The sequence below is a fragment of the Bombus impatiens genome, unplaced genomic scaffold (assembly GCF_000188095.3).
Source record: "Bombus impatiens unplaced genomic scaffold, BIMP_2.2 scf_0637, whole genome shotgun sequence".
In the NCBI taxonomy this organism is placed as follows: Eukaryota; Metazoa; Arthropoda; class Insecta; order Hymenoptera; family Apidae; genus Bombus; species Bombus impatiens.
The window spans coordinates 214,260-238,085 of record NT_177056.1 but is presented as its reverse complement, the minus strand read 5'-3'; the positions used below and the strand labels follow the sequence as shown (position 1 = coordinate 238,085).

At 42.0% G+C, this 23,826-nt stretch overlaps 1 protein-coding gene across 3 annotated transcripts in view; it reads left to right on the top strand.

Annotated features, from left to right (window-relative positions):
- The window catches only part of LOC100745181 (pancreatic lipase-related protein 2), a 35,534-nt gene extending 12,164 nt beyond the window's left edge, over positions 1-23,370 (top strand). The window contains exons 3-12 of one of the 3 annotated variants that reach the window (XM_024369727.2): positions 408-609; positions 18,579-18,733; positions 18,831-18,985; positions 19,124-19,243; positions 19,618-19,764; positions 20,248-20,476; positions 20,809-21,240; positions 21,917-22,043; positions 22,538-22,753; positions 22,982-23,370. In XM_024369727.2, coding sequence (XP_024225495.1) covers positions 608-609; positions 18,579-18,733; positions 18,831-18,985; positions 19,124-19,243; positions 19,618-19,764; positions 20,248-20,476; positions 20,809-21,240; positions 21,917-22,043; positions 22,538-22,753; positions 22,982-23,084 — 1,686 coding nt within the window. In that variant the 5' untranslated portion in view covers positions 408-607 and the 3' untranslated portion in view covers positions 23,085-23,370. Of the gene's footprint in view, positions 1-316; positions 610-18,578; positions 18,734-18,830; positions 18,986-19,123; positions 19,244-19,617; positions 19,765-20,247; positions 20,477-20,808; positions 21,241-21,916; positions 22,044-22,537; positions 22,754-22,981 lie in introns of those variants that run through there. The other 2 variants (XM_003491797.4, XM_012389173.2) reach the window with 2 other exon arrangements.
- Positions 23,371-23,826: the final 456 nt, after the last annotated feature.

The window sequence follows — 23,826 nt, the reverse complement described above, 5'->3', positions numbered from 1 at the left end:
CCTGACTCGCCGAAGCAAACGTAGAAAAGGTCGGAAGAAAAGAAATCGGAATTTCAAAATCTGTCCATATCGTTGCCACGCTCCTCGGTACGTTGCGTGTAAACGTAGCGTATCTGGTTTAAAGAAACTGATAAACAAGTTCGGACCACGCCGTTCTCTTTAAAACGAATTGCAAGCAAGATCGAGGAATACCAGCCAATTATTCCGAGGAGTACACCGCATCGGCGAATCTGTCTGCATTCCCCACCATTCGCAGGAGAACAACCAGGTGGTGGACTGGAGATTTCGGAACGTTAAAGTTGCAAGGCTGCACGCTCGCCGAGTTCAGTCGAGAGTCGGCCTCTCACCGCGTCGCATCCTTTCGATAGGATCCGGTCGATATCGATTTCTCTCTTTCGTCGGTCGAGAGTCTTCGTTGCACGGAAAACGGAAGCTCGCGAACAGTTTGCCATCGGTATACCACGGTATACCGACTGTCATGTGAATTACCACACCGACCGAACACTCGAGCGTTTTTCGGCTGACATTGGGCCGCAGCAGTAGTAGTCATCGTCACGATGAGACCGAGAGACACGTGAGCCTGTGACATGATAGACGCACTTGAAAAATGTGAGTAGAACCGTTTTTCCGATAATATTTGCCGGAGAAGAGACGCTTAACCGCACCGTATCGGTTTTAAATACGAGCTCCGGACAAAATTGGTATCGGAAGATCAACGATCGGCGACGAAAATGTCCGGCCGAAGAAAACATTTTAACCGGTTTTTAAGAACTTTGTGTCTAAATCGGAGGCTACGAAACTAGCGAGAGGAACAGATCTGTCTGCGAATTCGTGAAACGTAGCAGCGATCCCGTTAAAGAAGACAATTACAGCGATTAACACGACGATTGGCAACTTACACCGGTGGCCGAAATACCTAATCGTTTTGTTTCAACGAGATCGATTTCAACGGATTTCTGTACAACGATCGAGATAAGATTTTCGTAAGCTACCAAATTGTCGACGATGCGAATGACCTGGCTAATATCGCCGGAAAAGAAGTTGGCAAACACGATACGATATTTCGCAAAAGTTAAACGTTTTGGTAAATGTATATCGCAATGCATCGTGGCAATATATCGAAGGCAACGTGTCGAAAATATACGGAATTCGTGCGTCGAGTTAAGCCCACAAATTGATAAATAAAGGAAATTGAAACGAAGAAATTGAACTTGCAATTTCTTGCAAATTTCTTCGGGATATTCAGATTCGCTAGCAAGATAAAGCATTTCTGAATTTAATGGTGCTTGGAAAGAAGGTTGTAAGTAGACTGTGAATATAGTAGGATAATACGGATAATAGAACGATGGTAGGATAATCGGAGGTATACTAAAATATTTGTTACACGAGTGTAAAATGTACAACGGTATTCTGGCTACTAACTACCCAACACTAGGAGCCTCTAAATATTCGGTAAATAAATTCCGTTAGTCGGGATGAAAACGATCGTTGTATAAACACGTATAATTGGTGTAAATTTTATAACTGCGTTTCAAATCTGTTTGACGACGTCAGATATGATAACGATCGTTGTTAACTGTAATTAAAGTAACCACATAGCAGAGTGGAGAGCGCGAGTGTCAGGGCCGCGAGATCATCGAGCATCGAACAGTGGTAGCAGGTTTCCGCATCAGGTTCGCGGTGAACGAAGGATTTAATGGATGGTTTAGAGGACGAAGTAACAGTACAGCTGGCGAAATACCGAGTGTATAAAGGTGAAAGCAACAGTCACGATGAATGCACGACGATCGGCTGATTAATGCTTTCCTCTACGATTTTTATACAATTCGAACAATTCGAACGAGCGTCTATTTTCGTAAGAGAAATTAGAAATTTTAATCTTCCTTAGATCCGACGTATCTCTGTAGAAAAATACACGATGCTCTATATTCCGCAAAATATAAGTCTTTTATTTCGAAGATACTAAAAAATTGGAATTCTTCGTTTCGATCGGTTTAATTTATTTTGCGCGTTACTAGCGGAAATTAGTAAACCCGTATCGTGTTTCCTTTTGTCGTTAGTTTCGTTGGTTAGTTAGTTAATTTTGTCGTTAGTTCGTTTGGTTTCATCGAAACGAATTAAAGCGGATAGATCTTAGATTCGTAGTATTACGAATACGTATACGTGCAACGAATAAAACGAACGTTAAACGACTCGTTATACATCCGAATCTCGTTCACGGTGCATCGAGCAACGTTACAAAATCACGAATCGCATGTTCTTGCGTCGATCTCGCCGGTAACTGACCTTGATAACTGTATCGTTCAATCGGATCCAACCAACACCGGATCGTTGGATAAAACAGCATCAAAATCATTCGTCCATTCGAATCACGTTCGCTGTTTCCATTCGTGACGATTCGAATTCGTGGCACGCTGTCAAACGAGAGTTTAAATGGCGTTCGTAGCGTGGTGTCGTGGTTTCTGGCGTTGTTTTCGGCAACATTGGCCAACAGGATATTTCGAAGCGCGTAATAAACAACTTGCAACGGTATCGATATATTCGAACGTGACCACGTATACCACATCGAGATGAATATCAATTCCCTGTTCGAAATAGTTATTAATAACGCTAGAAGACGGTGCACGGTGTTTAACGTCGTCTCTGCAGAGAAAAATATAAAAGTCTTGTCCGTACCATCTATCCGATACGAACGGAACATCGAGTTTTCTTTACAAATAAAAGGTGGCACGTCGGAATTCGGCATCCTCTGCTTCTCTTTTTCACGAATTTCGACTGCGTCGTAAAGTATACAAGTTTTCTACCAGCGATTCTCTTTAATTCCTCGTTATATCCTTTTATCGTATCCTTTGAAATCGCGCAGAACGTACGAGATATTACAGCGAAACGACGTCCCAGGTTATCGGTTGGTCGTATTTCTCCTTATCCTTTCTCGTTATTATCTTCCGTTTTTTTTTTTATCAACTTCGATCGTAGTCATAATTCGTTCGTTCGCCGTTCGAAACTACATACGTATCTCACTTACGTACTGCCGCTCGCTCATAGCCATTCTTTCGCGTACCATTCGCTCCCACCTAACGCTCTTCGTTATTATCGATTTCTAATTTCAAGTCGAAGGTGCCCGAGACTCTTTTAACGCGCGTCGGAAAAACAATCGTGTAAAAGCGAATAGACGATAAACGAACGATAGATAAAGGCGAGGTAAGAGAGAATCGCGTAAAAAGAGCGCCAAGTGTACACACCGATACGATACTTTAATGGCAAATAACGATACTTGAGATAATTGGAATATTCGCAAATCTTACTCGACCCGCTATCCTTTTTACCATTTCTACGTGATATTCCGTCGGTTCTCTTCCCCCCTCTGTCCACGTAATCTATCGTTCTTCTCCTTTCCTTTACTCACAATCGTCTAACCCTTTCCCCACAACCGTATCTGGCTATCATCGATCTTTTCCTCTATACTCCTTCCTCGGATACTCTGCTCGCATCGTGGAATACGTAATTTGTCTTTCAATTCTTTTAAACTATCAGAGCGTGTCTTTCTGCCGACACGTCGGTTAAATATAATCGAACGAGCGATGCTGCAAGTTAACGCGTATCGAAACGTAAATCGTTGCTTACGTATTTGCTATAACATATTTCCGAAATACAATTTTCGACTATATCGGAACGTGGATAGCGTGCTGGTCGTGGCAAAGGCAACGTGTTTTCTTTCGTACGAGACGTTTCCAAAACATAAATCGATTCCTCCTTTGTACCTGTTTTCGTCCCGGATGATCACGTCGCCGCTATCCATTCGCCCTTGTTTCTTCCGCTTTGTTTGCCCAGGTTTTTGCTTGTAATATAATAAATCTCTATCTTATTTGTATTTTATCTAGACACATACGTACAAACGATTAGATTACTTTTAATTACCCATTTTGTTACGAAACAGCGTACCAAATACACTACAAATCTCGAAGGCGGCGCTAAGACATCTCTAGTATAGTAAAAAATGTGAACTCGTTTACATTTATGTCATTCGAACGTAAATAAAGCTACATTTAAGTTACAATTACAGAAATTATATTATTAGAAATGAAAATAGATTATACGATAGCGGTAGCTTACGTTTCCCCGTTACGTTTCGTATCGCTTTTACGTCGATTCGAATTCTATAAAAAGCTGCCTCTTAGCTTTCGAGACGTCCGCCAAAAGATGCCACAACCTCGTCGAGGGTAGAAGTAATAAAATCGCGCCGTTGTGCGATTTTCACGAAAACTGGAATCGCAAATTGATTTTTGTAACTCGGCTGCCCAAAGCTATAATATATTGGCGCTCGACGTTTATCGAGTACAAGAACGTTTCCTCTTTTTTTAGCAATAACGCGACGTACGAGATGCGTGTTCACTTACGATCAGCGTTGTATCGTTAGAGATGAAAGATCCGTTTATGTCAATATCGAACGTCAAACGCCAATGAGTGTAATACCGTTTTTCACGACGATACAAAGCTGCGGAAGAAATATTTATTTATCGTCCAAAGTTCAAGTTTGTCATCGTTACGAGTCGTACGTAAATTTAGTATCTATATACGCAAATTTCTTACTTTTTAACATTTACATACGTGAATTTTCTAACGTTACAACCAATTCTCCTTACAGGTATTACCGATGTAGGTTATCTCAAATTTTCTAACATTCGTGTATACCGTTTTGGTTAGATAGTTTAGCACTTACGCGTGTACCCCTACTTTTTAATATTCGAACATCGATATATAAACTGCCTAGCTTTTAACGAAATGTAAATCGTTAGAAATCGAACGTTTAACGAACCAACTGTACGTCTATTTTACAAACGCGAGAAAACCACATCGAAGCTGATGGAAGGGTCGTGACATCTAGAAAAACCGAAGCTACGACAGAAATAAATCAGCACAAATTTTCCAATGCTAGCGAGGAAAGAGCAGCAGGCCTCTCTAAAGCCAGGCTTACGGGTTACACTAGCGAGTGTTTCATACTTTCTCCAGAGACATGCCTACGTGCACGTAGGCGTGTGTATCAAAGGATTCTAGATTCTAGACTCTTCGTCTGGCCACTCTAAATCGTCGACGAATAATATACGTATTTATCTTACGCGATCGAAGCGGACCACGCCGCCAGAAACATCTGGCCAGCTTACAGGAGATTACAGGTCATCTTATCGACGATCGTTCTCCCTTTTATCGTTCAAACGTTTCTCTGCATTTTTCGAAAATTTCAAATCCTAACTAAATTTCAACTTTATCCCATTTATTCGTCGATAGTTCGTTGCACGAGGGTTGTACGAGCGTAACGCTTTGCTTCTTTGCGTGCGTACACGCGCATAGATTCTGAAAGATCCGAAAGGGATATAGCGTTCACGTTCTTTCGTTGTGTCGTGACGCGTACGACAGGATGATGTAATTTACGATGTTCGATCATCGTAAGGACAATTCGGTGGATAAAAGGACGATAGAACCCGAAGTAAGATTTGGAACGAAGAAAACGCGATGTCAGTTTTGTTAGCAATTTTCCGACGATCTACGTTCGGCTGGAAACTAGAAAGATCGATTACGCGATAAAACAAAAGATCAAAAAGCGAGAAGCGAGTCTCGTCTTCGACGATAATTAACCGTTAAGGTACAGAAATTCGAGGAATAACGTTCTTATCGAGACGGAAGAGTTTGGTAAAAAACGTTGCGAAATTATTAAGTTAATTGGCGTGTAATTAAAAAACTGTTAACCGTTGTTCAAGTTTATTTACTCTTGGAACGTAATATGGATAGATTACTTTCAACGCTGAGATCTTTTCTAGAAATATACGATCGATATTTTTACGATACTCGATAATAATAATTAATAGCGGAATAAGGAAGCAAACGTTTGCCTACAAAATATACGACGATTTCAACGTTAAAGTACAATGTTCGAAAATCGGTTGCCGAGCACGAGAGAACGATACTTTCAGAAAAAAACTCAAAACGAAAGTAACGAGCGGACAAAGTTAAAAAGAAACGTTTACGATCTCCGTGGAACTAGGAAACGAGCTGAGAGTGACTGGTGGAATCGAAATCGAACGAGCAGATTTCTTCGTGATTGCGTGAATTGCATCTGTTTTGCGTCCTTTAACGCCGACGAACGCAGCAACGATCGCCGAATTACGTTCTGTGTTTTCCGCCGCCGGAGCACGAGTTAACGGGTTTAACCATCGAGTAATTTTCGCCAGGAAGAGGCTAGTTTCCGATTTTACACGTCCGAAACCACTACTTGCTTTGCTCTTTTTACAATCCTTACGTTTCTTTCGCAACGTCCAACGAATATTTCTCCACGAGTCGGTTTCCTGATTTCTCCGCTTCGTTTTCAGTCTTTAGCGTTTCCTACTTGCAAGCCTGAAACGCTCGACATCTCGAAACAAGCTTTTCAAATACTATTCGAAACAAATACTATTCGGTTATTTATCGCCTGTTTAGTTTTATACTCGATTAACCGATATTTCAACTTTCCTAAAATCCCACGATGGAACAAGGATAAAAGCGATTCGTTATATCTGCCGTAGTTTTCGAGATATTGGCAAAAAGCTATCGGTACCGCTACAGTGAATTCAGCTTATGATCGTGCGTCCGTAACGGCTTAAGGCGGACGTATAAGGCGGGTATAACGTAACTCTTATCTTTTGTCTTTACAGCACGGTATATAAACGAACGTCGAATAGAGCTTACGAGATGCTTACGAGGTAACCGGCTATACGAGGCTGTAAAAAAAGCTTCTATATTTCGTTGTAATAATAATCACAACGACCACAACGGTAATAATAATAGTAATAATAATAATAATAACAATAACCGGTACAATAGCGCTTTCGAAACAATAGCGCTTCTTCTATTTCGTAAAATAATACCAATTATTCGTTTTCCACGTCGATAAGGACTGTACTCGCTCGAAGTTAAGACTCGAAGCATCTCGGATAATACGGCACTCCGCTGTGTCTGGGAAACTATGGCCGCGACCACCGACGCTTACACGCGAAGCAGAAATACGTTGAAAACGTCGAGCCTCGCAACATCAAAGTATTCGTCAAAGTTCAAGTAGCATCGAAATCGGAAAAGTCGCGACGGTTCCACGGCTTCGCCTTAATTTCTTTTCTTTCGAAATTTCAAAATGAAGAATATCGTCGATGGATCGGAAGGGAGCAGCGACCTACCTGTTCCAGGCTTTCGTTCGATCACATCGAGTTAAGTGGCATTGCTATCTCGACGAAGAAAATGAGAGACGCGATTTATTAATGGGCAATTACGCGGCGAGTAGCTTGCATTTTCAGACGATTTCCGATGATATCTCGAATAGACGGTGCTTTAACGCGAGATTAGAATGGAATGGAACTTTTGCCTGCCTTGGAGATATTTGAAAATCTTCTTGCCGAGATACGCGTTGTTTATCGCAGGAAGCGTTCGATGTACGGCTGCTTGTGACGCAAAACGCAACGCGCAACACGCTCTTGCAAGCACGATCAAAACTTCGACAACCGCGCGCAATCGCGAGACGCGCGAATCGCGTTACGATGGTCGATCGAGCGTCGCTATTTTCGCGAAAATGACGAATGCAACGCGTAAGGCAAAGAAACGTATGGGAAGAAGGTGCGCGAAATAAACGAAAAGAAAGGATTCAGGAAGTACGTTAGTCGAAGGTTTCACCCGCATCCGTATGGATCGCTGCGCTCTGCCATCACGCGATTCAGTTGGATCATTTTCTCGAAACGTTATCCGAGGAATCATCTCGCGAGAGATCGTCTTTTTCTAAAAGAATCGAATCGTTCGCCTCTTTACCACGCGTTTGTTCTCTGACGCGTTGCGTGCTGCTTGCAAATTAATTTTACGTAAACTCGATCGATATCTGTAGAAATGTATAGCTAGAATACTATAGATAACTAGATAGAAATTATTTGGTATCGCTGAGAGGGATTTTACTTTTAGCCGGAATTCTCCTATCGAGAGTGCGCCTCTTCGCGATAAACCATCCGTGAAATCTCTCTCGATTTATTTCTTCGTGTTCTCTCGTAATTCCCCTCCGTAGGATTGCAATGTTCGAAATAACCAAACGAACAAAGTTCGAGAAATATGGACAAGCGTTTTTCGACGCTTCGTAAAATATTCTCACGATCGAATCGAGTCGTAAACGAAAAAGAAAGTGGAAACTCGTTGCACGACCGCCGCATTTCAATCGTAACTCATAGGTGCATCTTGCTCGAGTGAGATTTCTCGTAGCGCCAAAAAATTGACCAGTTACTCTTTCGATTTCCCATTAAATGTCCTTGCCACGTCGAACCGAACGATAAACGAAAAAGAAAGTGGAAACTCGTTCCATGACCGCTGAATTTCAATCGTAATTCACAAGTTCGTCGTGTTCTAGCGGCTAGAGATCGTCGCATCTACGTCGTATCTCGATGATCCCTTGAACTAGAAAGTAATCACGATCCTGGAGAAAGAGAGAGAGAGAGAGGGAGAGAGAGAGAGAGAGAGAGAAAGAGAGAGAGAGAAACTGCAAAGTCAGCAGAGCAACGTGGTATTCAGTATGCGATTATTCGCGACCAAAGTATCAAGGACGGAAGACGTCCTTTAATAAATCTGTCGTGTTTCGTTGAGTTCTTTTTCGATATTAAAATTTTGATCATTCGACGAATCCAAACGCCTCGCGTAATATGTACAAATTTTGGCAAAATGATCAAATCTTCCCGACATAAAATATTCGAATATTTCAGAAATTAAAACAAGGAAATTTCGATCCAATGCAAACTATTCGAGCAACTTTCCTGAATGAATACAAACTAAGCTCGTGCTATCGCTAATCGCATTTCACTTTGCCACATAAATTAAACTATCGACGCGAGACTTCTGCCGACAACTTTCCGAAATCTACAAAGCACTCTACGCAAAACGCAAAAATTCTCCTTTTGCCGACCGAACGTTTCAACTGGCACCAATTTCGATCCTATGAAAATCGATGAAAATCTCCATCCGCGGTGCAACTAATTTATCGCGTATTGTAATCGATTTTGTGCACAACGTTTAATTGCTTCGAGGAACTCGCTAATTTTGATTGATAGAGGCGTTTAATCGGAGACTCGCCACTTTCACTTTTCTTACAACGAACCTCTTTGCCATCGAAGCCGTACGTTACGAAACGAACGAAAAAATCCGCATTTTTTCTTTATCTCCTTCGACCCATCGCCGTTCGTGCTTTTGGATTTAGGTCGGTATCGGGTTTCAATGGCAATGATTAGTCATCGTCGATAGTCGGCAACTTACGTAATAACGTCTCAGAAACCCGGAGAATCAAAGCAAATACAGCTTGATTTGCCGAACAGATCTCGACAAGGTGTCTTGACCAAGGTTTACGCTTGTGCCACGGTACAAAGTGTAGAAAAAACGTGCAGTCGTACTACTACTAGCAACGTAAGAAGTGTTTCCGTCGATTAAAGTAGCAAAGTTCGTTCGATATTTCGTAATTTGATTTTTATTTGTTTTTCGATCATCGCGTTTAATTCCAAGTTACAAGATGTCTCGAGGTCTTGCTAGCTAAATATCGAAAGGCGAAGTTGAAGGTGCAAGGATGTAAAACCTTCCTTTTTCTTTTTTTTTTTTTTTTTTTTCAAGGATTTAATCTCTCAACGTACATTCTGAAAATCAGTTACTCGCGTGTAAGCTACATACGTGACAAAATCCACTTTCTCTTTCTCTTCGGTGTTGCGATATGGTTGCGGGTTTTGTTCTTTCAGGAAGCCAGCTCCACTGCGCTATTACGAAACACCATCTTACTTTACGCGTTTTCAAATTCTTCTTCGAATCTCGCAACTAGACCACGGATTTGTAAAAATTCGCAATGCGATATCGAAGTTTTCAAACTTCGGTACTCGGTTCGCGCTTGTCACTCTTGTCACCGTGCATTCTCGCTAGTTTCTGCTGCAAAATTAAACGTTACAACGTAGTAAAACGTATTTTATCCGGAGTATGTGAAAGAGCACGGGAAACGCCATTGCGTAGATAGGGTTACACGGTCGATGGTAGCGAGCACATGGTTTCGTTGCGCGCCAACCAACGGCCACCGTTACGTCCGATATGTAGGTCAGTGTAAAGGCCGTATGTTGGAAAGCTATCGATCCAGCGGTGGTAAACGATGCACGCTATTGTAAACATACCTGCGCCAGAAACTTATTTTGCTACGTGTTTACGCGCGATACGTGCCACGGAAATAGATCGATCATACGATACAAAGCATTTCGTTCGAAGCCTTACGCGTTTCCCTTAAAGAAAAATGAAGAGAAAAGAAAGGAAGGAAAGAGAAACGAAGGAAAGAAAGAAACCGCCTGTTCTACGTTAAAACAAACTGCGTCGATCGTTATTATCGATTATAACAAAATCTAACGTTTCGTAAATATATCTAGAAAGAGCAGAAACTATCAAAGTATGTAAAGTAAGTATAAGGCTGCGTGAAAACGATAATTCTTCGAGCAATTCGAAGAAACGACTTTAGTCGATTAGAAGCAAATTAATTAACGTCGAAAAATGCAAGATACGCGGTGGAACGCGAGGCAAGGTAGTAAAACCGAATACAGAGTGAAATACAAATTTTTGAAAGTTGCACGAACCCGGCTGATTTATCGAGAAACACGTTTTTCTGGCCAAATACGTCTTATTGTGGTTTATCGTTGAAACCCATTTGCCGCGGTGAAACGCCCCATAAAGTCGAATTCGCCCACCTGCTAACGTTTTCTTGCCTTTCCTTCGTTCCCAACAGCTCGAACATTGCCGTTCTCGTGGTTTGTGGCAAATGTTATTATACTTATTGTAATACGCGCATTTACCAGCGCTCGAGAGTAATTTCGTTACGCAAGTTGATTTGTAATACGCGTTACAAACTTTATTCTCGAACGTGATTAATATTTTACTATTACTTTCCACCTATCTTTTACCGCGGTTGCTACTTTTACCGCGTTTCGTTATATCGCTATTTACCAAATTTTCCTAAAGAATTTTCCCAGGGCAACTTAGTACAAGATACGTATGTTTCGTTATATCGTATATATAAGCAGCCGATTGCTTCCAATATATCGTAACCGTGCGAGAACAACAAAATGGCCAATTATTCCCGAGGAATCGGCATCTGTACGTAGCTTCGTCGGAAAGACGATGGCAATCACCTTGACATTTACCGGATAACCAACACGGTCGATTAATGTCGCGGAAGGCCGATAAATCGAGTTGTATAATACCGGGTGAGTCATAGACGCGTGTCCATGCTCGAGGACTTCGAACAGTGTATCTACATATCGAAGCGAGTGACAAACGTTTTACGAACGTTTTAAGCGGATGTAATGAAAATCGCGATCCTCCGTGCGAAAGTAAGTGGAAAGCGTAGAGCGACGCGTTCAGACAGAGTCGACGCGAGGCTTCGTAGGTACGTTTCGGAGCGAGCGACGACACGCGGATATCCGGATCCGAGATCGATCGATCGCGGATCGCGAACAGAAACGAAAAATGATTTGCCGTTACACGAGAAATCGCCCTCTCGCAACTTGCACCGTGATTAATCGCGCTCTACACTCTGTACGTTCTGTAGAGCCGTAAATACTTTTGTTCCTTGTCGTCGCAAGGTCGTCGAATTCGACGAGATTACAGCGACGCGCGTCCGATACAATCGCTGAGTAAGCGGACGTGAAATCGTCGGGAAAGTCGAGCTTAGATCTCGTCTGTGTCTAATATCCACCATTCGTTTTATGGAATTCCGTCTGGTAGTCCTCTATCTGGCAGTTTCCAACTAATTCTAAATCGATCCGAGCGAATCGAAGTAGAACGTTCGCGGCAAATCGAGTCTCGTTTCTTGCGCTTTTATATAATATATTTAATAACAGGATAGAAGGTTGTTGCGAGCAACGACCGTCCGAGACTCGTTCCACTTGCGGCCGGTACTCGAGGCCGTCGCTGGCTACCCCTCTCGCCACCTTCTTTCTCGATGTAGGCTGGATCGTTCCAATTAAAACCGTGGAACGTGACAAACTATCGTTAGTGTGTCGACTCGGTGCACGTGAACTTGAGAGACGAAGAAACGGTTTATCGCATGCTGTTGTTTGACCTCTGGACGGTCAAGTTTTTTCAAAAGTTCGAACCACTCTTGCGGAAACGAGCACGGGCTTCGCGCGGAACGCGGCTTTGCCAGAAATATCGCAATTTTGCTGTCGTAGGATTTTCGTTGCCGACGCTGCGAATCGTCTTTTTACAAAGCTCGACTTATTTTTACCATCGTCGTTGATCGTATCTTCTTACCTTGCGAGAAGCAATCGAAATCGATGCCTGTTCGGTCGTCTTCGATGGAGATTGATTAACATAAAAAAAAAAAAAGAGAGGCAACGAAATAAAAGGTCTCGACTATTCGAAAGAGAAGAGAAACGCGCGTGGAACCGCCGAATCATCCTCGTGACCTAACGCATCGTACCGCTGCTAGGGAAATGCTTTCGATTTTTATTTACGACTAACGTAATCGAGCCTTTCTCTCTCTATCTATCTCTCTTGCCTCTCGTCTCTCCTGTTCTCGTATTTGTTACGCGCGATTATGTAACACGCGTGGCCTGAAATTCGCAGACCAAGGAATAAATTTCACCGCCGCGCACCTCGATTCCGACGTCGCAACGATTTTTCCATCTTCGCGTAAAACGAGACTGCAATGACTCGCGTATCGCAAATACGTTTCAAAGGCGGTCGACTGTCGCTTTGCGCGTCCAAATGCGGAGAACGTCAGGGATAAGTATTTAAGTATAAGGATACGAGTATTTCTAGTATAAGTGGTCTAGTATAAGTAAATACGTGGCGATTGCTTTAATCGTTTACCGTGTAGTGGAAGCATCCGAATATCTAATATCGAGAGAGATATGATTAACAAACGTACCGTTTTTCAAAGTATACAGGCTGTCTCGTTTTAACCGATCCACGAAAATATCTCAACGAACTGTACGTTATTGGAAAAAGCGTTTGAAACGCGAGGGATATCTCGCGACGGTCGCAAAGTCCTTGTCTTGGTGGTTACTTCGACGTGGCATTTCGAGCTTCGTTCTTTTCAAATCGAACTATGTACACGCTTTTCTATACGCCGTTCGACGCGATCTTCGATTATCTGCGAAAAGGTACGAAGGCCTTACTTGTTTCGGTCGCAAAGCTGATAAAATAACAACTATCCATATCGTCGTCGGTTCGTATTTTTCAACGATCGATACGAAACGTTAATCGAAATTATTAAAATTGATCGAGCTCGGTTCGTAAATTAAACCGGTGGAAGCGAATTGTTGTAAAATAAATCGAGGGAAGCGAAAAACGCGTTATTCGAAGGTCCGCGGATCGTGAAACGTTAAACGTGGAATAGAGTCATCGATCGGAGTTGGGCTTAATCGCGGCCGTTTGTTTACCTCGATCGAAGGGAAACGAGGAATCCATTGTGCGTGCGATGGCCACTTTCACTGCTTTTCAAACTAGTAAGTACCGATTCGCTGCAGCGCGGTGCAGGATACCACGTGAAATTACACCACCGAAGAATTTCAATTACCCTGCCACCTCTTAATATTAATTGCGCATCCTCGTGGAAACATTTGAAGCAATTTGCGATTTGAGAGAGCTTGCGCGTAAAAGTGACGGAACAGGTAAATTACTTTCACTTATGCGGCCACGCACGCTCGCTTGCAACGAAAACGATCGTTACTTTGTATCTAACGATAAACCGAACAAGCGTCGAACAATACCAATCGAAATTTATATAGTCGATAAGAGAAACCGCGATAGAATTACGGTTCCTATTTCCCGCTTAACGATGTAATTCAGTTTTAGGAAATTCCGTTATCCAAGCGAGAATAAACGTTCGATTTACGTCCTATTCCATATGAATTATTTAGGGACACGTGCAAGTTCGAAAAGCGTCGCTATAAGGAAAAGAAGGCTGTAGTAATCGTCCTTTGAGCATAAAGACGCTTTACTTCGGCGACCACGCGCGCCGTTATACTTCCTGTGTAATTAGTTACGGCAACGATAGAATTTAATCGAACGTCGGACAAAGTATCGCTCGGATGCAGCTCGAGTCGTGGAAAAAGAAAAAAGAAAAAAAAAGCCGTGCCACTTTCGCAAAACTTTTTCTGCTCGGGGAATTGCTGGATTATTCGAGAGGTCGATTGTTCGGCTCTCGTTTACGAGCTACGCCGAAACCTTGTCCGCGTTATAAGAATGCGTATCCTCGATACGACTTTACTCGGCTGCGAGCGACCGTAATTCGACCGAGGAGCAACTCTTTTTACGTTGCGTTTGAGACATTACGCGATGCAACGACGACTTTCGGGATTAAAAAGCGATCAGATAAGAGATTATAGAAATTAATAGCTAAATTCCACTAAATCTAAAGATCGTAGTAGGCCTGTGAATATTTGAAATTTGATTTTTCGCTAATACCGATGTAATCGCAAAGAAAACTAATTCTTCTAGGCTTCTAGGCTTGTACGCTGGTTGAAAAGAGTTGGAAGATGAGTGCTGGCTATCGAAAAATTATTACCTTTCCATCTATTTCCTAGCGATTAAAAGAGAAGCGTAACATCCGTATTTCCTTCGTTGTAATTATAAAAGGACGATCGTGATCTGGAATCCCTCGCGCCACAAGGAAATTGCCATGTTGCGTCGCGACGGTAACGAGAGAATTGTCATTTCCATAGATAGACCATCGTGTAATTGCAACAGTTCCGTCATAGTAGATGATCGCTATTCGGATAAGCGACAATTATATGCGAGTATGTAATAGCGACTTTAAGGTTTAACGACGATAAGGTTGCAGGCTCGGTTGCGGACGAAGGGTTAAATCTGTCGACGTTTCAAAGTGGCAAAGTGGCACGAAGAAAGTTTCATTGTGCGTATACACGGTGGCTGACGGAAATATCGAAACACGCGCGATGAAATGTTCGTAGCATTTTGTGGTATCGCGCGTGTCGTACGAAACTTGCCGAAATTTTCTTAGCCTCGAACGCTGTTATACGAAACGATCGGTTGGACGCGATAAAGTGGCATTAGCTGCCCTACGTGGCGTCTGCTTTCGCTGCGTGTGCCGTTTAGACGACTTTCTTACGGCGCGACGCGTTCTTCGTCCTCGACAGAAACGAGAAAGAGAAAAGCAAACGGTTGAAGGAAGCAAACGGACGAAAAAATGGCACCTCGTCGATTCGGAAGAGAAGAGAGAGGCGTGTGCAGGAAGTGGTACAGCATTGCCGGAGGGAAGGACGTCGAATCTAGGTCGCGATCGTGTTCCTCTCTTCGTGTTTACGCAGATATGTAGGCACCCAGTGGTTCTCGTTCGCGCCAGTCGCGCGGCAAATATTCCTGTAATATTTGCGTAAATATCGTTGACCCGTTTCCTTCTTGTACGATCGACGCAAACAGTTCTGTGTATCGACACCGGATGCTTTCGCCTGCTCCGTATTTTCTTCCAGGATTTGGTCGAACCGAACTTAGTAGGTGTCGATGGTCGCGTTGATTCCGCCGTATTGGTTTTAGGAATTTGGATTTATATCGTTGAAAACCGTGTTCGCTGACATTAGTAATCGTAGACGCGATCGTTTTTAAAAAAAAGGAAATCCGCTGTACGATCGATTCGAGAAGAACAACGGTGCTGGAAACGTCTTCGAACTTGGAACGCGTATTTTAGTATTTGGTATTTAGTATTTTCGTTCGCGATCGACATATTGTACGTTATATATTATAAAATGTAAAGTAAAACGTCGGTTATTGGCTAACTCGTATCGGATCGATGATAACTTGTATTAGAATTTGTATTAGAAAAGGAAGAAAAGTTGAGAAAGGGGACGAGTGGCGGCGTTAAAATTGCATCGACCGTCACAGAACGAATCTCTGAGTAAGTAGGAGCGTTAGAACGGTTTTCACCGAGATTTTCATCGACCTAATTCTTCCTCGGAAATCAGGCCGCGCAAAGAGAACTCGCACGATCTCTAAACGACGCTGCAAGTTCGTTAAAAGTCGTCTACTTTCTGCAGTAACATCCGGCTGAGCATACGGCAGGAAACGTAATTAGAAAGCTTCGAAGAGGAGTTATGGCATCGTTCGCGTTATCTATCAACCGGTAGAAGCGTATTTTATAAATTTCTACCTACCTATCTGTCTCGTATACGCGGGTGTGTTGGAAGTAGTATAAAAACGGCCTGTTCGAACTTCGAACGATTAAGAAGAGTCGAAGATACGTATGATACAGTGGCTCTCTGGGCTTTCTAATCGATTTTCAACCAACGCGTGAAATCCTCGCGAATTACGAATGAAATTCGATTTACTTATTTATGTACTTTTACGTGTCTATTATTCCAACCGGCTGGCGAACCTTGCGATTAATAAACGTGCTTTCTTCGTAACGCGTGTAATCAGGATTATAGCGAACCTCTGCGAATCTACAAATTGGATATCCAGTTCGTTCAATCGGTCTCGTATTATCCTTGGTGCTTCAATTTATATCGTCGAATAGTTTATTCGCGCGATTTGTTAACAGCCGTGAACCCTTCCGTATTGTTCGTGTCATCAGCTCCCGACGTGAGTTCCACGTGCTCCGGTTACGTCCTCCGTACAATTGTCCTATGACGCGATATAATTCGATACAACTTGGCGCTATACGCTTTGACCAACTGATACTAACTAACTAATAATACGATATAATAATACGTATCTAGCTTTAGCTAGATTGGCTAGATTGGCTAGATTGGCTAGATTGGTCGAAACTCGGGTAAAGTAATCGAACGAATCGAGATAACGACAGATTTCGAGATAAGTCTAGTCTTTAATGAACTTTCCTTCGCGTCTCGATTTTTACGACGATCGATCGCCTCGATTCGTTTCGACAGTGGCAAAACCACGACAGTTGATAGTTGCGAATCACTGGGAACGCTGGCGCCGCGGTTACACTCTCGCTTTCGAAATAATAATTATTTAATACTGGAAGTCGTGGTGAAATGCGAGCGACCGGTTTTTGGCCAGCCTCTTTGGTCCATCCCGACCATCCGGTACCCGAAAGCCAACCTCCATACCTCGATCCATGGGACAGGCTTTCCATAACAAGCAGCGGTATCGAAAGCATTTTCGAAAGGCCGATCCCCGGTCATCGAAAATTAGACTGGATTTTACGTAACGGCACCGGGTAAACAGACTGCTCGCGCTGTTGTTGCATCTAGCGATTTCTGCGGGGCTCCGCGCGATCACCACGATCGTCACATCCTCGCCAAAATTACGCAACATCGTGCCTGCTCCCGCTCGTTTACTCCGTAATCTTTTATGCAATTTTATGTTTTCGCCAAGAGCTTGCGTTCGTTTATATCCATCGTACTGGTTGCAACGATCCGTACGTTGAAGATAAGATTTACATATATCTACACGTGCCGCGTAAGGACGAAAAAAATACAATAATAACAGACGAACAGAGGAGTCGGCATCTACGCGGTAATTCGTTTCGACTACTAAGAATTATGCACGAGTACTTTGTTGCTGTAACGTGTCACGAACTCGAAAATATGTTTTCCAGCGAATTTCCGCGCGTGACAACGTGGCGTTTAGATTCTACGGTCGGGGTTTTAATCTTCTAGCTTCCGAGGGAAAACAGTTCAAATTGATCATGGTTTCTCATTTCGACGCGAGAATTACCATTTAGCGGAGAATACGTATTTAATCGGCCAGTTATTCTCCGTTCAACGTAGGTGACGAGTATTTGATTCTTACGGATCGTCTTCTCACGGTTCCGAGATCTCGAGTTACGCAATGTTTTGTAAGTAAACTTCTCCGTCCAGTTTTCTAAATTCTCAAATCATCTAAACCACTCGCTGGTCGTTATAGTTCTCGGCGCGACGCGAAATCGACACCACTCGGTGGATAATTTGATAGAGTGGATCGTTAACAGGCTACTGTTACATTTTATCCGGAGTTTCCTTTCGCGGTGCCCTATTATTTTATCATATTCCACGACTACGCGGGACTACCTTGGGACTATCGCGGACGGATCGAGCGAAGCGTCTGATCGTATCTCGCCAATTCTACTTAGGCTTCGCGAACGCTTCTACTTACGCTCGTTCGTTCGTTCGTTCGGCTCGTTCTTTTCTGGCAAATGAGATTTCTTCGCGCAGGTACGCTAGTTAAACGAAAGCGGTGTCGATCGATTAAACGCGATCGACGAATCAAATGATTTCGAGATAATACGTATAAATAGAGAATCGTGGCGAAGAAATCGACTCGGTACAATTTGAGTTAAAATAGAATAGAATAATTGGGAGTGGATCGAACGTTGATCCAATCTACGCACGAAAAATCCCAATTTAATCTTCGCGAAAGGTCTGGCAGTTTTAAGGCACGTTTGAACTTGAAGCCGAGTTTTCTCGACGAAAAAGATCTCTCTCGCGATTCCTGACTCCTTTCATTACCCGCACGTCAATTAATTAATCTTGGGTCGAAGAGAGCGTTTGCAGCTGCTCTCCTCTAACGATACGAGGTCTAAATCGATCGTTTTGTTTCCGCTGCAGGATGAGGAGGAAGAAGCAAGGAGTCACCGAGGGCGGAGAAGCGTCGATTCTGCTACTCGTCGCATTGACTCCTGTTATCTGTTCCGCTGGAATCCTGGACCCTTGGCAGTGGGCACGTAGCGATCGAATCGACGTCAACATTCCTTGGTTGCCGTGTAATTACATTTTGTCAAACCCGATGTAAAAGATGGTTCGGGCAACCGTTTCGCTTTCTATATTTTATTTATTATTATCGTGATTTTATTTCGTTAGTCGAGAACGAGACACGATGCTACGACGAGCTAGGGTGCCTGAACATAACCAGAAGCTGGTATCACCTTATCCATAGACCGCTCAACGTCTTCCCTTTACCACGAGAAGTCATCAATACGAAATTTATTCTATACACGAACGATAATAACGTCGAAGTGAGTAAAACAGTACATATTTACTATTATAATTCTTTCCAGTCGACTAATTACTACTAAAATTACAACTTGCGGTTAGACCTTTTTAATTCGTAACGTTGTTTCGTTTAATGGAATATTTTGTCCGTCTCTTCACAGGGCCAGACCTTGTCAGCCGCGAAAGACAAGTCAATAAAACGGTCGTACTTCGATCCGAAAAGGAAAACAAAATTCATTATACACGGATTCATAGATACACCGCTCAGCAATTGGGTCAACGTAAGTGAATCGCCTCTTCGCTTCGCTCTTTCGCTCTTTTCATTTTCCTGTATCAAGGAAATATTTTTTACATTAATTTTACATTAAGGAATTATTTTGTTCGAATAGTAAGAATATTCGCGCGTATCGATGTTTGGAGCAAGATGTATTTCATAATTGAAAATCGATCGTGAAATACGATTTTATTAATTTTTTCGCGCATCAAGTAGTAGGGGCGGTAAATGTTTCAAATTAATATATATTTGATAGTTAAAAGTTGATACAACGGGGTTGAAAGTTTATTTACATGTTTGATACATTTAACGATAATATTTCTTAGTTTACTTCGATTTACTTGCATTCCTATCTGATCCGTTGTTGAATCGTCGCCACAGGAAATGAGAAACGAATTATTGAAGCACGACAACTACAATGTCATCATAGTTGACTGGGGTGGAGGAAGTTTGCCGCTTTATACTCAAGCAACCGCCAACACGAGACTGGTGGGCCTCGAAATAGCTCATCTCCTTAAACACCTGCAGGTAAAATGAATTTCGCGAACGAGCAAGCTAGCTGTTCTCTTCAGAATCTTTTTTTCTTTTCTTTTTTTTTCTGAAAAGAAAAGAAAGAAGAAAAAAAGGAAAAAAGTGACTTTATAGCACATTGTGACGTTTAATCTGATTCTAAAGCAAACTTTTAGATCGCTTAGATTCGTTTCTAGGTTTTATCGCTTAATTTACGTAACGTTGGTTTACTCACGCTTGGACAAACTCGTAATGTACGTGTAGCATATACAGCGAATACAAAAAGTATTTACACGTGATACAAATTAATTAGTATCATATGTTGTTATATTCTTATTATTTATTTGGTTTGTGTGATTAGAAGATGCGAACATCTCTAAATACGTATTACGATATTAAACGCTATGAAACTGGAATGTCGAAGCTCGTAAAACGTCGATGCTGCATTGGGAGATAAGAAAACGAAATGGAAAGATCAAAGTATTGTTTGTTGAAACGCAGACAAATTATGGACTGGACCCAAATGACGTGCACCTGATCGGACACAGCTTGGGGGCACATACCGCGGGATATGCAGGAGAAAAGATGGGAGGGAAGGTTGGTCGTATTACGGGATTGGATCCTGCAGAGCCCTATTTCCAAGGGATGCCCAGTCACGTAAGACTGGACTACACCGACGCCAAGTTGGTCGACGTCATTCACACCGATGGCAAGAACTTCTTTTTCCTAGGTAACAGAAAAATATGTTAACGTGGATACCTACTGATCCCGCTCTTCTAATCCGATTATTAATAATTATCAACTTTGGTTTCTTGTTTCGCTATTTCAACGTTGAAAGTTAACTACGTATATGTTACGTTTGTTAAGACGAAGCGGTTTTTACTTGGTAAATTCTACCGAAACACAAAGTACGATGTAAAAGTTGAAAAGTTGAAATAAAAAACGAACGACAAGCAGGATTATTAAACGAAATAAAATCTTACGGACTACTAAAGCAACACTCTAATCGTTCTGTTTATGTAATCGTTCTATATTCTATAAACTAACTTATCGCGCGACAAGGGCTTCCCGGATATGGAATGATTCAACCATGTGGCCACCTGGACTTCTACCCGAACAATGGCAAGGAACAGCCAGGATGCACGGATCTCAGCGAAACTACCCCTTCCTTGCCCTTAACCCTGATCAAAGAAGGTCTGGAAGAAGCGTCGCGAGTACTGGTTGCCTGCAATCATGTGCGTTCCATAAAACTCTTCACCGAGAGCATCAACTCCAAGTGCCAATACGTGGCCCACGAGTGTTCCAGTTACGCCAGCTTCCTCAAAGGCGAATGTTTCTCGTGCAAGAGCAACAACAGTCTTAGTTGCGGTATCATGGGTTATCATGCAGACACCAGTCCAGCTTTGGTTGGAAGGCAGGCTATGGGACAGGATATTCTGTCTCTGCTCGGGTCGAAATTCTTCTTCGCCACTGGCAAAGAAGATCCTTTTTGCAGTGAGTGTTACAAATACCTTCACCGTTGGATTTCATCGATTTTTTAAGCCCTCTATCGATCTTCAATCGATATTTTCGAATAATTGCGATTACGATTCGGTGTATATTCCTGTACGGACTTGAAGATTCCTTCTACCTTAAAGCATAGCTTCCAAAGAGAAGAAATCTGCGTTTCTAGGAAAGAACCTGATTGAACGCAATTCTAAGGAAAAAGCGAATTCCTCGTTTCGGACGTCTTAGAAATATTTCAAAGTGAATTTTAGATTCCATCGATCATCGTTTGAATTTTATCGATTCTTGCTGGAACGCTTCTGCACTGGATCGAACTTGTCGGGCAGTTCCGAGCGTAGGTGTCGCGCAATTATTTATTATTATGAATCGCGACAGCCTGCTTTCACCCTGCTTATCGTCGAGGAAAATTGCTACGTGTCTCGAAACTAATTTAACCGTGCACTACATAAGAATCCGCTAGCAACTTGCAACAGCCATTCGGCCGATCGGATAAAATGCAAATGATTTTTTTACGACCTCGAAACGATTTTTAATTCTTTATCGAGAAATAGAATCAAAGTTACCGAATAATAATAAGATAACTGATAAATAGAAAGGTGGAATTAACGAAAATTGATAACTTCGTTTTTAAGTTATTAACATGCAAATCTCGATTACTTGTCAGGGAGACATTACAGGATCACCATCGATCTTGCCCGGCCACCGAGTGCAGAAAGTTGGGTCCAAGGCTTCCTGAAAGTCACTTTTCACGCGGAAAATGACATTATTCGAGACATTGATCTCACACCTAGGTAATCTTCGTGTATCTCTATAATTCTATTAAAATTAATTCCATCGTCTCATTGGTAATCGAACGCTTCATTTTGAAATATTGCTCGTAAAAGAGGAAAACTACGATAAATACACCGTTGCCTATCGAAATGAAACCACGAAACGATAAATAAAGAAAAAAACGAATAGGAAAGGTAATTTGCCGTAGATACAGATATACAAACACGATCTCATCCATACACAGAGTGTTAATAAACGGCAGTCTGACACTCGAAGGACTTGTAGTATTCTCACCTATAGGAGTAAAACGATGTCCAATCGAAAAAGCACGCGATCTGCATATCGAAGAAATTTGAGACGATTTTAGGGCAGGCACGCAGCTTGCGGCGCTATTCTCGTCTCAACTTGCTACTTTCGCATACGGGACACGTGCTTTTTCATGGCCTCGCTTTCGCGATAACTACTTTGAACTTAATTGGCCAACTTTTTGCTTCTTTCATTCCCGCAACCGTAGCGGTTACATGAAATTGGAACATGGATCGACAGTCCGAATGGTCGTCGCTCATCCGGCCGGTGCAACCGGTGAACTTGGGAAAATTCGACGCGTCGAGCTTTCATGGACCTACGATATGGACGTGTTACAACCGAAGTCGCTCTGCTTCTTCTGGTGTAACGATCGCCTCTACGTCAACAGCGTCACAGTGGACGTTATGGAAATTCCGGGAAGAGGGTAAGCCAATTACCTTTCAACGTCAGAGGCGCCGGCTATTTTTCCTATTCCTCGACATCACGTCACGCATACGACGTATGTTCGTAACGTCGACAGTGTACACGATATTCAACATATTCAACGTTTAAAGTTACACGTAGTAATTTAATAATCGTATCGACTCGTTTATAACATTATCTTTCATATACATACATCTTTGTAAATTTGCATACGTTATTATATGCGCAGGAAAAGAGAAGCAGACTTCACCAGCAGGCTCTGTTCGGCAAGTAGACAGGAGTACGCAGAAATTGCCAGCGGTTCCACCGCGTCTTTCGTCGACAACTGCTGACAACGTCTTCAACTTAATTTAACATGCATCTGAGTACAACGTGATAGTTTGCGGTTCTCGTTCCTGTGAAAAGTATAGAAATTAAAGTGCGATCTAGTGCATATCTAACGATAAGAATCAGCAGCATGAATAATGAAAATTATGGCAGAGTCTACGAAGATCGACTGAAACCTGTATTTCACAATGATGTATTTCGTTCAGAATACGTCCACGAGTTTTCGTTTAAAAAAGAAGAAAACAAGGCAAGATTCGTTTCGACAAAAAATTTATTTAAAAAAAAAAACAACTGTAACTGTACAAATATATATATATATATACGTATTTTATATATATATATATATGTATTTGTTTATATTTGTGTATAATAGCAATTAAAAAAAAAAAATAAAACAAGTTGCACGAGTCACAGGTAAAAAAAAATCGTAAACGATAGTACATACCTATCTTTCGAAAGCGAAACACGAAACCACAATGGAATAATTTTCATATATCGTAAAAAGGAGAATATTTTGAGAAACCTAATATCGCCTTACGTATAGTACCTCGGAAGAATTCGCATTTCATTTCTTTTTTATCCTGTAAAGTGCGGTGCAATATGATTATCGAATTTGCGATGAAAATGATATACATACATATAATAATATAATGTGAGGAAAGCCGACGCGCATCTGCTGCAGTAATTAATTACCATCGATTACTTTGTACATCTTGTATATATGAAATTGGATAGATATAACTAGAT